The sequence below is a fragment of the Camelus dromedarius genome, chromosome 14, assembly GCF_036321535.1.
Source record: "Camelus dromedarius isolate mCamDro1 chromosome 14, mCamDro1.pat, whole genome shotgun sequence".
Classification (NCBI taxonomy): domain Eukaryota; kingdom Metazoa; phylum Chordata; class Mammalia; order Artiodactyla; family Camelidae; genus Camelus; species Camelus dromedarius.
The window spans coordinates 56,302,325-56,318,579 of record NC_087449.1 but is presented as its reverse complement, the minus strand read 5'-3'; the positions used below and the strand labels follow the sequence as shown (position 1 = coordinate 56,318,579).

General features: G+C 35.7%; 1 protein-coding gene across 4 annotated transcripts in view; it reads right to left on the bottom strand.

The window, feature by feature from the left end:
* The window catches only part of USP48 (ubiquitin specific peptidase 48), a 73,900-nt gene that overhangs the window by 19,819 nt on the left and 37,826 nt on the right, over positions 1-16,255 (bottom strand). Inside the window, exons 10-15 of one of the 4 annotated variants that reach the window (XM_031464292.2) lie at positions 14,856-14,981; positions 13,943-14,092; positions 9,536-9,733; positions 8,075-8,189; positions 7,027-7,157; positions 4,515-4,586 (exon numbers count right to left, since the gene is read on the bottom strand). In XM_031464292.2, coding sequence (XP_031320152.1) covers positions 4,515-4,586; positions 7,027-7,157; positions 8,075-8,189; positions 9,536-9,733; positions 13,943-14,092; positions 14,856-14,981 — 792 coding nt within the window. Of the gene's footprint in view, positions 1-4,514; positions 4,587-7,026; positions 7,158-8,074; positions 8,190-9,535; positions 9,734-13,942; positions 14,093-14,855; positions 14,985-16,255 lie in introns of all 4 variants that reach the window. The other 3 variants (XM_031464294.2, XM_031464291.2, XM_031464293.2) reach the window with 3 other exon arrangements.

The window sequence follows — 16,255 nt, the reverse complement described above, 5'->3', positions numbered from 1 at the left end:
TTTCTAAAGTGCTATAATTCTCGGGGGGAAGGTATAGCTCAGTGGTAGAGTACATGTTTAGCATGCACGAGGTCCTGGGTTCAAGCCCCAGTACCTCCATTCAAAAAAATAAATGAATATATAAAACTAATTACCTCCCACCAAAAACAAAATAAAGTGCTATAATTCTCTTCCCTTAGTTTCAAAATCTCCAAAAAAGCCTTAAACTTCATCTAATTCTAAAGGAGCCAGCCATTCCTTCGTCCATAATCTAGGTCTTTCTTCCTGCCAGCAGCGAAGTAAGCAGTAAAAGGGCTTCCAGGGATCCTGGAGTCCCTGTGCCACCGCAGGGGTTGTTCAACAGCATTTCACCTCCACCTACATTCCAATGCCACAATTTCCTGCAGAATATTTTTCTCCCATTTGATTCTATTATGTTACTAAAATCATCCTGAAAAGAAATGGTATTTTTAAGGTTGCGCCCCACCTTTTCAGTCCCATTCTCTTAAGTTAGAGACCAACAGTTAATAGTAAAGCAATCTACTTTTCAATTGGAAAACCACCTCCAATCAATATCCAATTGGTTTCTTATTGCTACTACGAACACCCCGAACCCATGATCCTTAAAAATCCCAGAAGACAATAAGCAGGGTACTAGTCATATCACCTTCTTCTCCTCAGATCACAGGAAGGCCCAGAGGACAGTGACCCTCAATCTCAGGAGCCCCTCCTCCAGCATTCCAGGACCTTTCTCCCCACTCTACCCCTTATTCCATTTGTGGTTCTAGTTTGCACTGCTTCAGCTGTCCCCAGTAGATAATTAATGAACTACATGTATGTATCTATATGGTTCATTACCCAGAAAATCATCTTCAAGTTTCCAAAGGAATACATTTGTTTCTACTCCCATTGGCAAGGTAACTTTATTAAGCGTAATAAAGCCAGGGGCTTCTTTTGATGTAAGGATAAAGCATCCTTCTTTGCTTTATGTGTTTTACATAATAAACTGAGAATAAGAGAAATTAATACACCCAGGGTCACTGCAGCTGGTGAATGAGGCCAAGATATGAAACCAGATCTGTCTCATCCAAACTCCATAATTTCTATAACCTCAAAGTGGATTTTTTAAACTTCATCCTTCACCTCTTACTGAGCTTTGACTAATCCCAAGAAAAGATTACATTGCTTTAATATAAAAGATTACATTGCTTTAATATACTTACTACCAGAGAAAACAGGTCACAATGTAAAAATTAACTTTCTTTCTGAATAGGCTGTTAAATTTCCTCTGAGGTTATAAAAACTTACATCAAAAAGTTTATCCTCAGACACAATTAGGGAATTTATTATCTTTTAAAGGTTGACTAAATTATCAAAACTCCAATTTAGTGTGTCTTTATGGTGATACATAATGCAACCACAAAAAAATAGTAAAGCAGATTTGTATAACCTGATTTAGAAAGAACTTCAAGGCAATTATACTTTTAAAGTGGTTTCCTATGAAAAAAAAAAGTACTCTTTTTCTGTACATATGTGGTATAACCCAAACTGGTTCAGAAAAGTATAGAATGAAGAAAACATAGTAGAAATACACATACACACATATTTTAAACAGGATTCCACACACTTTCTGGATGCACTGCCTTTTGTTTTGATGTAAGACTACCTTTACTTTATGACTGGTTATAACGCTGGACGTATATCACTCAGATGATTAAAAAAGAATAACCCAAATTTATTTCTGAAATCAGTAGTTTAATAAGTCATTTTAGGGCAGTCAGAAAGTGGTAGCAAACCAAGTCATCCACTCTACTCTTAACCATGTTTCTAAATTTAGTTTCATATCAACTAAATTTAATATATCTGAATACTGTTTATGACCTCACAATAATCAACTTTTACTTGTGACATATGAATTTTTAGAAATTGGACTTGCATCCTGCAATATATAACACTATTCTTAAATCTGAAAAAAGAAAGCCAATCAAATTCATCTTGTGAGCAACATCTCCCAATAGAAAATCAAACTAGTTGCGCGAGATTTAATTCACCAAACATAATTGGATGACCTAATCCTCAAAGATTCTTCCGGTAAAAATAGAAATCTAGTTAACAATGACTTTGGATTCTGGATAAATCCTCCCCTCTTCCCGCCCCTGTCAAAATCTAGTTCAAACTCTAATAATCTGGGCCACAGAACATCCAAAGAACTTGTAAAAAATAAAATAAAATAAATTTATCAACTGCTAAATAAACCAAATGTAATAAACAAGGTAAGCTATAGGCAAGTTATCACTTAAATGAACATAAACTGAAATGGATAAGAAAGCCTGATGGATATGGAGTATCTGCAATAAATGCTGAGCTCTTTGATAGTAATAAACCATCTGATGGGATATAATCCATGATTAATTCACATAGAATCTGTCATAAATATGCACAGGGTTTAGAAATAAGGATTTTGCTATAAAAATATGAAAATTCAAACAAGGGCTTCCAGATAAAAATGATATTTTAAAATTGCATTTACTATCAGTGCCTCCTAAAACACCACTAAACCACAGTAAGGGGATCTTTTTTAAAGATATAAAATCATAATGACAGTAAAGAGAACAGAGGCGGGGTAATGGTAACAAATATTTTAGAAGCTTAAAGGTGGATAGATAAGACACAAGAAATGAGTTTATAACTATACACGTGGAAAACTACCAGGCACGTGGTAAACATTCAATTATGTCCAACTATCATCTTCCTACTATTCGTACTACTACGATGACCATCACATCTCAGGGACAAGTCTTAATATAAACCTAAAGAGTGAAACAGGTTTCTAAATAAGGTCCCATATCCTACACTGAAAAACCTGACCCCATGGACACAGTATAGACGGGTGATGTCTGCAAAAGCAAGAGCTCAGAACTACCCTTTTGAAATCCTAGATGATAAGGCACAGTAACAAAATGCCGCTGGATCGCTCAAGCTAAAAGACCTTTTCTTAAAAAAAAAAGCTCGTGTATACTTTCTGACAAGTTGAGCGGAGCAGCCTGAGTCCTGAAATCACATTCAGCTCTGCCATGCTTTCTAGTCAAAACTGTAATACAGAAATGACAAGATGAGAGAGGTGGGCTGAGAGCAAATGTCAGCGAGCTGAGGAGAAAGACGACAGTCTGAGTTTTGGCACTGTTTCACCCTGCTAAGCAGCACCAAGCATGAAAACTCAGTATTTTACAAAAGATTCCTCAACTTTCAAAATGGAGGCACTCATGCTATGTCTACATCTGTGCTCCAAAGGTCAAATAAAAAGAGCTGACACGAAAGCAACATGAGAAAAATCTACTTTGGCTGTTCACTTTGCCTGCCTCTACTTACTTACGCAATCTCTCTATGACTCAGGGGTTCACATCTATGCTCATATTTGTGCTCCTACTATGCACTGCTAGTGTAAGGGGGACAATCTGGGAGACAGAACAGAAGGCCTTGGGATCCACAGATCCAATCCCATACTGCAGGATGACCCTTCATCCCCTATCTTCCTAGCTGTGTGGCCAGTAAATGAGAATGTCACCTAGCTAGTAAAGTGCAGTGAGATCGCATCCAGAAAGACCAGCACGAAAGTATCAGTCAAGTGACAACTACTATCACTAGTATCACCAGGGATTCTTGATATAAATAAAAGAACTACTGTGTATGGGGAAATGTGAGGCATCATGTGCCAATTCATAATGAGGACATGAAGTAAAAACTAGAATAAAGAACTTACTAGGACCAACAAGAATTCTGAGTACTAGCAATACATTAGCACACAGCAAGACATGCAAACATGGGTTAACAAATCCACCCCTGACATCTCAACTTCTCTGGGTCCAGTGTTTCTCTGGGTGGAGTTAGAAAAAAAACAAAATAAAACAGTGAGTGAGTGAGGTACTGGGAAGTAGACACCTTTCTGACTTCGAGTGATAACAGAATGGAAAATCACATGTCATATAATGAGACCCTTGCAAAATAGCTATTTTATTACAAGTGAGCACTCACTAAAACCAAATAAAAATTAAAAAGGATTTGGTAGTTATCATTAAGAGTATATAATACATAGTAGCTAGTCAAAAAATGTCTAATAAACTAAAGCAGCAATAGCCCTGAGGAGAGGAAATACACAAATACTGTTTTCCAAGTATTCAAATTGGACAGACACAGACATGGGAAATAACTGAAATTCTTCTCCTTGAAACTCAGAAAGCCCTTCAATGTGGTAAGTGACAAAGATTCTTCTGCAGAACATGGAGAAATCCTGTTTTGTATTATTTTTAAATTTTTTTGCAAGAAGGTGTGAGGGGCATTGGCTTGAAAGCAGGCAGCAGAGGCTGTTTAAAAGGGTAAGAGAACAGAAGCATTAAGAAAATGTACAGTTTAGAAAACCAGTTACTCCACCATGGCTGCCACATTAGGACCTAATCTCGGAGTGTAAAACATTTAACAAAATATTTACGACATGCTAAAGTCAGACTAACAATGAAAGTTTCACACTTCTGCCTTACCATGTGGGCACAGAATGTCTTCATTAAAATTTAACTCCTCCTCCTCTTCTTTTCTTTCTTCCTTTGATTCATCTAATCAAAAGAAACACAGGTAACAACTGCAGTAGCTGTTGTATTTAACAATCAAAGTAGCAAAGACACTACTCAACAATTTTGAACAAACGAAACTTTAAAACATTCTAAAAATCAGACCCCAAGTGATTCCTACGCAGTTCTGCTAAGAAGTGTTTCATTTCTTTCCCTTACAAGAGGAGGGGAAATTTGAACAGCTGTTTCACTTTTTTAAATCTTTAGGTTATACAAGAAAATATGCATTTTTTTCCAATTGAAAAACAATTCACAAATCCTTCCATTAATTCTAGTCATGGTACTGAGAATGCGATATAAACCAGGTTAATCACTTGCATGTCATGTCACTTTCACCCACCTATTCTTTTAGGGGTAGAACAGAAAGGTTTAGCAGGCTAATATAAAAGGCACTTAAATTTTAATGTCAAATGTACATAATTAAAACTTCTTTATTCCTATTAACAGTTTTTTTTTCTAATATCTGCTTTTTCTACTTGTCTACACTGTGACACTGTCAATTTGTAGTTGCGTATACCGGAGAACAGGATCAAATAAAAGCCATAAGTATAAGGAGATTAGAATAGTTATCCATGGATTTTCCAGCTTATGTACATAGCACAAACTTTCTTTTTTTGTATATATATATATATTTTATTGAAGTATGGTCGGTTTACAATGTTGTGACAATTTCTGGTGTACAGCACAATGCTTCAGTCGTACATGAACAATACATATATTTGTTTTCATATTCTTTTCACCATAAGTCACTACAAGATTCTGAATATAGTTAGTTCCCTGTGCTATACAAGCACAAAATTTTAATACACTTAATATAAAGACTATTTATTAAAAAGCTCAAGTAGAAAAATGAGCAAAGACAAGACATGACCACAAGACAAGACATGACCTGTCTCTCTGTCTCCTATTTGTCTCTGCTTCTGTGTCACACAATGTGAAAATTAGACAAAGTAGGTACAAGGACATCTAAGGATGCTCACTGCCATCTGTGTTTATGTACTAATTGTAAAAAACTGAAATAGGTTATATATATATACATACATACATATATATGTATATATATACATACACAATCAAATGCAGCCACTAAATTTTTAAAAACTGCATGTTTTTGTAGAGGAAGATGCATAAACTGTGCCCAAACAAGCACCATTATAAAAAGCCACTATTTCCGTAACTAGATCTGGTAGAAGGGATTTCAGTTTTGACTGTTACTTCTATGGGGGAAGAAAAACATTTTACTCAGAAAGCAACATGAAAAAAGGTTTTTACACTAGGCCAAGATCAAGGCACTTTCTACTATGGCATCCAACTTTACTTAGGATGAAAGGTCACTGATATACAAAGAGGTTTCAAAGAGCACCCAATAAATATATAATACTTCACATGCTGAGTCACAGGACACATAAAAAGTAGGTTTTTAATTTTTTCTTTATTTTTAGTGAGGTAGTTGATGTACAATACTAAATAAATTTAATGTGTACAACATAGTGTTTTAAAACTAATGTTAAGTTAATGAAGTACATAGCACAAAATACTTTTGACCAAAAGGAAAACATTCTTCAAATCTGAAAATGTTAAAAATCACAGTTTTAAACTAACAGTGGCTCTGCTCTATTTATTTTCTCAAACCGTTAAGGCAGTCAGTGATACAGGAAGATTCACACAAAATAAAATTAAATGGTTTAAAATGTTGGAATGCAGAAAATACAGAATATGTATGTAAATATTACTACTTGGAGGTAAAACTGGAAGTGAAATAATTGCATATGGATCACTAATTGTATCTAAGAACTGTAAACCAATCAAAGCACTAGTTTCTACTTTAAATGTAAAAAGTTTTATGCCTTAATTTCCCTTGATAACTTATAAACTATTGACTACAAAATTACACTGAGTGGTTGACTTACATTAATATAATTTCCTATTTAAACGCGTAGCTTCAGAAAAGTCAGAAGAATTTATAAGTAAAAAGCTATTCAAAACCTGTCTTCTTTCCTGGCTAAATAACACAGACTTTCAAGCTCATTCATGAGAGGAAGGCAGCCTATAGATGTGGCAGATAATCTATAACCAAAATGTACTGAGTGCACAATATACTATGCAATGTGTGGCAGACTTGCCTTTCTTAAAAATTTTAGCTGGAGCAAAGCTACAATTAATCTTGCTTGAGGGTAATTAGAAAGAACCTAAGCCCAGGGCAGGCGAGGTTATTAGAAATGGCTCTCCCGAGTTCTTGAGCCCTTGCTCACTTTCAATAGCTTAAATACTTTTATATGTCCTGAGATATTTTTGGAGAGCTTTAAATTTAAAAAAATTGTCTTTGAAATTACATGGATGGGAATTAAACATTTTACTAAAAACAAATGCTCTCAGTTTTGTGTTATGATTCACAACCATCTGTGTAACAGGTTTTAAATGTTACCTTTATTCAAGGTGTTGCCATTCATTTTCCCATTGCTTTGGTCTGTGTCGCCATCTTGCTCGTCTAGTTGTTCAAGAGCTAGCTGGCGCCAGCTGCGCAAGGAGGACTTCCCAACCCAGAACCCATCACTGCTGTGGAATAGAGCGAATGTGAAATGATGCAAGTAACATTTCCTAGCTCCCTCATCCCTTCTTTCTGTGTAAAGGCCACAACCAAATTGAATTAGAAGTCAGTATCTGCTGCTGTGCAGACAATTTTTTTTAAACTCACTTCCTCATTTTGGCCATTTTTACTCACTATTAAATTGCAGGTATCTAATATTTTGATTCTATCATAAATCTTACCCTGCTTCTCCTAAACCTCATTTAAATGTATGCCAATCACACTGTTCAACTGGCCACTTTCACTTGATTACTACGCAGAACTACATACAGCTGTGCCTTCAAGTACACACACACACACACACACACACACACGTCTATATACAAACACACATTTAGGGGACTCAGGAGGCTGTTCATGGAATAACCAAAAATAGTGAACTAATTAATCTTTCTTTGGGAAATATACAATTTAAATTAAACCCAGATATAATAAATGCCATCTGAGTCCAGATGTACTCTACAGAATGGGGTTCGACAAACTCCAAGTAGCACAGATGTTTCTGACAAGGATGCACCACTGGGTACCATTTGTTAACTGGTTACTTCAGCCTCTCTAAAGGGGACAGCCCCAGGCCTGCTAGAATGGTTTTCCAATATAAGCATTCCATATTTCCATGTCAGAACACAGGCCAGCACCCTTCCTTCATTTGCTCAGGCCTCAGATCTACTTCTCTTGCTTCCACCTTTCTATTGGATGGAATTCGGCCACAAGGGCCATGACTCAGCTTTACTTTTGCCACAGTGGCAATCACTCCAAAGTCTGATCCCGCACTGCCACCCACTTCATGACCTTTCTTTCTTCCCCAAATCCCAGCTCTTTTATTATCCATAAATAATAAGCTTCTAGGTTTTCAGTTTATCTAACAATATACTGTGTAACATACCCTTTTACTGTTGCCTTTAGCAGATTATTTACAGTCTTATAATCTTCATTTAGTTGGTTCTTCAGACGCAGCACGCGACAACGTTCGACTACGCATTCCTTACAGAGGGCTTTCACTGGACGGGATTGAAAGAGAACAGAGTGCATTCACATACAGATTTCCTCTTAAAACGTTTTCAGCAATTCAAAAAACAAGGATAGTTCTAAGCTTAAGTAAATTTTGACAATATAGCAAATTGATATACATCTTATATTATTTTGGTGACATAAATATCAAGACAGCAACAGTGTTACCCTGCATAAAGAATAAGGAGGTATAATATAATGTTAAAACTATCTATGCCACAAAGTACAATATTTTACAAAGTTTAGATGCAAATTTTGCAAGACCATGATCAAATAATTGAGGCTCTAAATGAGGGGAGGGTAGTCAGTGTATCAGACAACTATATATGTACTCTTGATTATTTAAGAACTTCATGTGGGTATTAACTATTGAAACAGTAAAGGGAAAAGAAACATCAAGGGCCTGATTCAAAACACAGTTCTAGGAATTACATGAAACGTGATTCTTACAAAGATCTTCTCATAGTAGTTTATTGCTTATGAATCAAAAACAGATATTTAGAAAGCAAAACTCCAGATGTATATAAGAGGCCAGAATCATGCAGTTAAATGCCAGTTTTTTAATGCAATAAGTTGTACACAATCAGAAAACAGCATTTAATTTAGGGAATAGAGCGGAGGTGGTGGTGACAGTCATGTGATTTTGATTATTAGACTCATCTATAGATTGGAGGGCGGCTTGTGTTGCCAGATGGTCATTAAAAGTAAAAATGCTTTGGTGGGGAGGGTATAGTTCAGTGGTAGACCATACGCTTAGCACACACAAGGTGCTGGGTTCAATCTGCAATACCTCCAATTAAAAAAAAATTTTTTTTTAATAAATAAACCTAAGTACCCCCACCTCCAAAAAAAAAAAAAAGTAAAAATGCTTTGAGGAGAGGCAACTGAGAGCAGACTACAGATACTGTGTGGTTATATATAGCTCATATTCAAGGCAGAATTAAGCAGCTTCCATCCATAAGCTAAGTAACAATCTATAGATCACACAGAAGTCACACTTAAAGGGAGAAACAAGAAGTGCAACCAACCAAACCAACACTTTAAAGATTATTGTATAAAATAACAAAAAACTACTAGATGGATTTCTCAAATGTTTCCTATTTTCTCTGTTTTGTGAGGGGAAAAAACAACAAAACTGAACCAGCAGTATCAATTTCTAACATTATAAATATACTGTGTATAATATGGTTAACTCTGACTTTATGTAGCAAATCCTCTTTGCAGAGTGTAAGAAACATGTGATCTAAGCACAGTTTGGGTGAAATGATCATAAAGATCATATGATGAGGATTGAACGCATTACTCTTTTTTAAGCAGAGAAGACATCTTGAATTACCAGTTAGTCTTGGTCCTCCTCCGTATCTACTGTAGAAAATATCAGCTGCATATTCAGATATTCTCTTCATAATCGATATTTTATCAGGATGAAGCTTGTCGTGGGAACACAAGCAAGCGTGATTATCGATAGGCTTCGTAGGTGTTGATTCATCCAACCACTTCTGCAGCCACTCAAGAGAGACAAATTCATAGGGCTCTGCGGAAGAAAGCAAGGGAAAGAGCCTATGTATTTTTACAGCTTTTTGACTAAGTGATACATTCATTTTTCCTCAAAAAGCAATGTAAATTCCGTCCAAAGTTAGCAGAACCAGAAGAAGAATGACTGTTCAGGGAAGAGGTCTGATGAGTACAGCACAAAGCTCCATGTAACTACCACTCTGAGTTCAAGGAGCCATGCAGAGGAGGGACGAGTCTGCACAGTGCCCTATGAGGTCGGCTGGTATTATTAACCACATTCTACAAAATAGGTATCCACAGAGAGAAGTGTCTTGCTTGATAAGCACAGCAGAGCTTTGATCAGGACACCCAAGATTGTTGACTACAAGCCACAATCCAGGCTGGCTTGCAAATCACATAACCTCACCCCGACTATGTTTACATCATACATGATTTTCATAAACACTTGTCATCAAAGTGTGATATACATCTGAAAAATTAAAATGAGAAGTCTGACTAGGTTCTAAGTTAAAAATTAACCTCATCAGCTATAATCACACTTTTGCAGTCCATTTCAACCACTGAACTTTCCCTCATCCAAGAGGACAGTGATGTCTATTAAAAGGTATTTGATCTCCCCACCCAAATCCGTATCGCAATCTATTCACTACACCGTTACGTATTTTAAGAAATTATGCTATTTTACACAACTTTCAGGCTGAAGTGCACTACAATTGAATTATTATCAATTTTGAAGTTGTAAGAATTTCAGACAAAACTAAACCTCACAATGAGTTTTACTTTGGGAAACAAGAGTCCCAGGGCTCCCTAAAAGCCAAAATTAAAGATAAAGGGCCAGCTTTGATTACTTACAAAGATCTCCAGTGAGTCCCAGCATAAAACATAGAAGAAAACATACAGAGGTTGAATTTATGTATTTGTATTATGGTACTATTTCTGATGAGATGAGGGAAAGACAATTCAACTCAAAGTCCATTTTGACCAATTTTACACTTCCCTGAGAGTTACAAGTCTAGAAAGCTAACTTTCGTTTTTTAAGTTTAGTGTAAAACATTTCAATTTTCACCAAAACAGAATTCAGAATTGTTCAGTCCCTTACTTGGGCTAAAACTGTAAATTATAAGCTGAAAGCCTCCCGGCTGATTGCTCAGCTTTGATGCAGCTGCAGGGGAAGAGCTCAGGAATACAGGTTGAGGCCAAGGTCTAAAACAAGTTCTGCCACCAAGAAACTGAACTGGAGCAAGTCACTTGACCTCTCTATGCTTCAGGTCTTTTATTTGTAAAATGAAGGTAATAATACCTGCCTTCTACCTACCTCACATGGATGTTGTTGAATGTAAAAGATAAGATAATGTGAAGCATTTTGAGCTTTTTGGAAGAAAAGAGATAGAAAAGTTAATTGTACATTCACACAATATATATAAGTGGAGACCTTACGGATACAGTATAGGTAACACGGTTGTGGCATTTAACAATATAAAACGATATGGTTAAATTAAAAATTACTTCCTAATTTTACTGCCATTCATAGAGTTTAATCTGACAGACAGAGTGCACGGGAGTATCTTAAGAAGGCAAAGATAAACGATCCCTATCCAAGAAGCAAAATAAAAGCCTTATTACAGCACATCTACTATTTCCCCAAGCATAGTCACATAGGTTAGAACTTTAAAGCAATCTCAAGGATATCAATGAAGCACCAACAGGATCATGACACAGGGCGACACTGAAGAATAATTCCCCACGGTTCTCCTTTCATTAGCAGCTTGGGGGAGGGGGTGGTGGTAGAGGACACCTGCTACAGCTAACTGAAAGGACAGCCATCAGAATCCTGACCCTTACCAGGAAAGGAATCTAGGAAAACTAAAAATGTACCCCAAAATAAATTAATTAATTAAAATTTAAATTAAAATAATAAAAATGTACAAAGCACGCCCTGCCAAGGGGTGTATGATGGAATTTTAAGCCCAGGGTGAGGATAACCCTGACTCACACAGCAACAATGTGACCCAAAGGCAGTTGGTTCAAGACATTTTCCAATTCCCTGCAGAAAACTTCCAAGTGAAGTTTATTGTTTTGGTTTTGAGTAGTTTAATGTGAATTCAATGTAAGATATAAGGATAAGAAAAATCATGTATGATTTTCTAGTAAAAAGCAGCAGGAAGAGGGCCTCTAATATGATTAATTCCATACTTAGTAACTCCACCAGTTCTCCAGATCCTGGGGGCTGGTTTCAGTATGCTGGCAGATCCATGGAAGAAGAGTGACTACAGTCACAGAGGTATTTCTTTCCATTTTCAGTATAGACAGTTGTATTCATTTCTGCCAAGAGCTTCCCTAACATTCCAGGTCGAGCACAAGCCTCAGTAGTTAAGGGAGATTCCGCTTGTGGGAGGTTTTTACACTATGGATGTTTCTGTACCAAAGACAGACTCTTGGCAGGTTCTCAAAGATGTTCTCTATTCTTTGTGATTCGGTAAACTACTAAGCATCACCTTCCAAAGGTACGGATAGTCAACTAATAAACAAGAAGGAGAACTTTAATTATCAAGGTAGACATAACAAACTGTATAAAATCTTAGTACTTCATGAACCTGGAAATTGTTAAAATATTTGCCAAAGGAAAATGTACATTATGGCTCAAAGTTATATATACACAAACACTTTAAATGGCTAGATTTTGAACAGGAATTTTCTTTTGCAAAGTTTTAAAGTCTAGAAAGATCACAGCATCAAAAATATTTGAAACAACTTACCTAGAAATAATTAAGGGTTATTTAGAGATGATTTATTTCAATTTAAATAAAAAGGGCCAAAGAGTTCAGGTTCCCAGAAAGGTTTATATTTTAGGATAAATGACCCTTCTTTTGATAGGATCACAAACAGAGGTAAAATTTAGAAAATACTTCACCAAAAGACTTCAATTGGCAGCACAGAACCATGGTCATTAGCTTTGCAATTTGACAACATTTTAGGACATGGATTTTCTACTTGGGGAAGATACTTGGGGAAAATCATAAAGCTCATAATTGGTAGAAGTACTGATAATATATATACATATTCTAAGAAAATAAGCACAGGTTCTTATAGACAAAACAGGCAAGAGGAGCACAAGTGTCAACTTGACACATAACATTTTCAGACCACGTACTTTTAAAGAGTAATTCAAAACAGCATTTTGGTTTAGATCCAGTAAGTCCCCTTCTCTTGTCCAGTGAATACAGGAAATTATGAATAAAGTTCAGAAAATAGATTTCTAGGCCCCAACTCCTTTGAATAAATTTAGAGATATGAATCACATATTCTTTTCCAAATCATTTCCAATAAAATTAAGGTCAGTCTAATTCTTTAGGATAATCCCAACCCTTGAAACAAGAGTGAGATTAACAGGTTACAAAGAAAGGTCAGACTCAAACTAAGACGTAGTTTGGAGATATTCTTACAGATTCAGCAACTTATATTCATCTTTTGTTATACCAGTATTGGAAAACTGAGATATCAAAAAGACAAAACCACAAGAACAATTATGCTTGAGTATTTATTTTCTAAAATCAGTAAAGTTGCCTCTCTTTTTAAAGTAGGGGCTGGGTATGGGGCACTCACGCCTATGAAATGACATAAAACATATTATTACAAATGGCATTCAAGCCTTAAAAAGTTGGAGTTTCCTTTTTGAGGCATTGGATAAACTTGAATAAACATATACAGTAATGAGCTGGACTATGTGGGATAATAATTAGGAGTCAGCATAAAGCTTTCCTATTCTTAATATAATACTGGATATTAAGTTTCAAAATAACCTAATAGTGTCATAAAAAAGTTGTACTCATATAAGAGAATGCCTGGCAATTAATACTGTTAGGGTATAAAGTGTGTAAGGAAATAAGACTAGGCAAGTAGCTTCCATAGTAACTCAATCAGATTTTTCTTTAACAAGTTAATGTCTCAGAAATTAGAAATACCTACAAGAGTCATATATGCAGAGTGCTGACCTAAACCTTCTAATTTATTGAGAGCTTCCCATTCTTAAAGGTACATAATAATGAAAATTATATGAAATGCTACACATGAAGTTACTGCTAGTTTACATAGTAATTTTATACTGCATAAGCTGGCATTAATGGGTTATAAGGAAAGGCAGGGGAAAGGTTTGTTCAAATACATTTGTCATCATAAAAGAAACAAGGCACTTAATGGCAACAGTGCTGTCCCAGAATATCTTACAGACCAGCTCCAGCAGGTAACCTTTGGTACAGCTCCTTAACTTCTTCATGCTTTGCTTTTCCTTTATCCACACTCTGCTTACGCATCTCGGCCATTTCAATACACCACTCCTCAAACTTGGAATTATCCCGATCTACCAGCTCCTGAAGAAAGGCTATTCAGAACATTAAGACAAAAAAAATTTACACTGTTTTCAAAGACACATAACCATGCTGATCTCTAAATTACATCAAACACTGGCTAAGATTTTGGTGGCAGCTTCCTACTGGGATCTCCCTTTCTATGAGGGACCTCCAGACGCAGGCAGAAGTAAATCTGAAGTCATTATCTGGAATGTCCCCACCTGGTTCTCCGTGACATCATCGGCCAACTGGGACTATCAAGCGGCCCAGAACCCCAGTCAAATTAAGACTGCCTTTAGGCAAGTAGCAGCTCTTTCTTCTTTATGTTAAATCTAGAAAATTTATAACTAATTGGCTAAAATCCACAAGTGCTTTGCAAATTGAACAAAATAAAACCAAACAGCTCTAATCTATATTGAAAAAGGATATGAAAACGAATATATGTATGTATATGAATGACTGAAAACATTATGTTATACACCAGAAACTGACACATTGTAAGGTGACTATACTTAAATTAACAAAAACTTTTTAAAATACATCTCTTGACTATCCATAGGATTTTTTAAAATTGCTTTTACTTTTCCTTAGGGAGGTCAGTGGAATGGTTCTGTTAAAAGCTCTTTGTTTTAAAAACTTACTTCATTAAAGCAAATTTATGATTATGTACACTTTCACCAGTCACCATACGCAACCAACCTACCATTATAAATAAAAGCAATCTGTTCTTGTCATTGACCTTTGAGAATGGTTCTCCAAAATATTTGCCTTACCTAATCCTGGAAAATTGCTTACCTGGTACCTGAATAGTCGTGTTGGGTTTTTCTTGAGTTTGTAATCTATAAACCAACATATACGCATTTCGAGAGCAGTGAGTTCCTTTGCCACACTTGGGTTTACGTGTCTGGGACTTAGAAGGTTCTGCTGAGATGGAAAAACCAAAAAAATGACTCAATTAGAATGTCTATAGTTTGTTCATTCTTTTGCAGGGGAGGGGAACAAGGAAGGTCACAGAAAACAACTCCTAAAATACAAACCCAGATACTCTAAAAGGTAATACAAATTTAGTAAACTCATTTAACGTTTGGATATTTAAACAACTTATTGACCGCTTGGTTGCCATTTTCCATTTTTAAAAGCTGAAAAGTACTACTTTTCACAAAGATAAACCTGAACAACAACAGCAGAAACCTACGAATTTATTTTAATGCTGGTCTTAAATTACAAAAATTAATTCAGATTTGCCCGAAGAAATAAAACAGCATGTTACTAAAAAAGAAATGAAATGAAATGCTAAGATTAGCCACTAATTCAGTGAATTCAGTAGCAACTGGAAAACATTATTAAGTGTTTTACATGGCAAGTACATCACATGAAGTTGGTTTTCATACTGAGTTTGAATATCCCAGGATAACCTTCCAAGGAGTGTGAGGTCATGGATAGTTCTCAGGGAATCAATTACCAGATGCTCAATCCACTATGTACTTTTCTAAAATTGTTCTGTCTCATAGTTGAGGTTCCACTGACGGTTTCTACCATTCCTTTCACAGTCATCTGTCTCCTGCTTTACAAAAGGATATAACCTCCTACCCACTGACAAAATTTTATCCACCTCATCAAAAGATATATTTACAGTACAATTTTGCTGTGCTTAATTTCTAACACATTTATATAGGTTTGATCAATTATGCAGTAATATTTATTTGAGAAAAAGAAAAAGAACAGTGCTCAATTCAGAAGAACTTTTTAACCACTTGGAGCTTTGATTACAGAATACTTAATATATTCCATTAGAACAAAATTCTGTAGCTTCAGTGGAAACATTAGTACAGGACAAAGGGGAAGTATTAAAAACATCCTTCCATAAAAAAAGACCAGTTCTCATACCTTTGAAAAGGATGATGTGTGTATAAAATCTCTATTATGTGATTTCATTTTGGATACACTTAGTAAGGTTGTGGTTTAAGTTTCAATAATTATAATTTGTCAGAACTTACATTATTTGGAGCTACTTAAGTTTATAATGAAAATGTTGGATTTTAAAATGTGCAATAAAATACAAAGTTGTTCAATATTCCTATAGAGAATACAGGAGCAGTAAGTTTGAAGACCACAGGCATTGGGAATTAAAAATCTCTGGAGCATGCACAAGCAAAGGGAGGTTGGTCATTTCTAAATGAGAAGTATTAAGACTT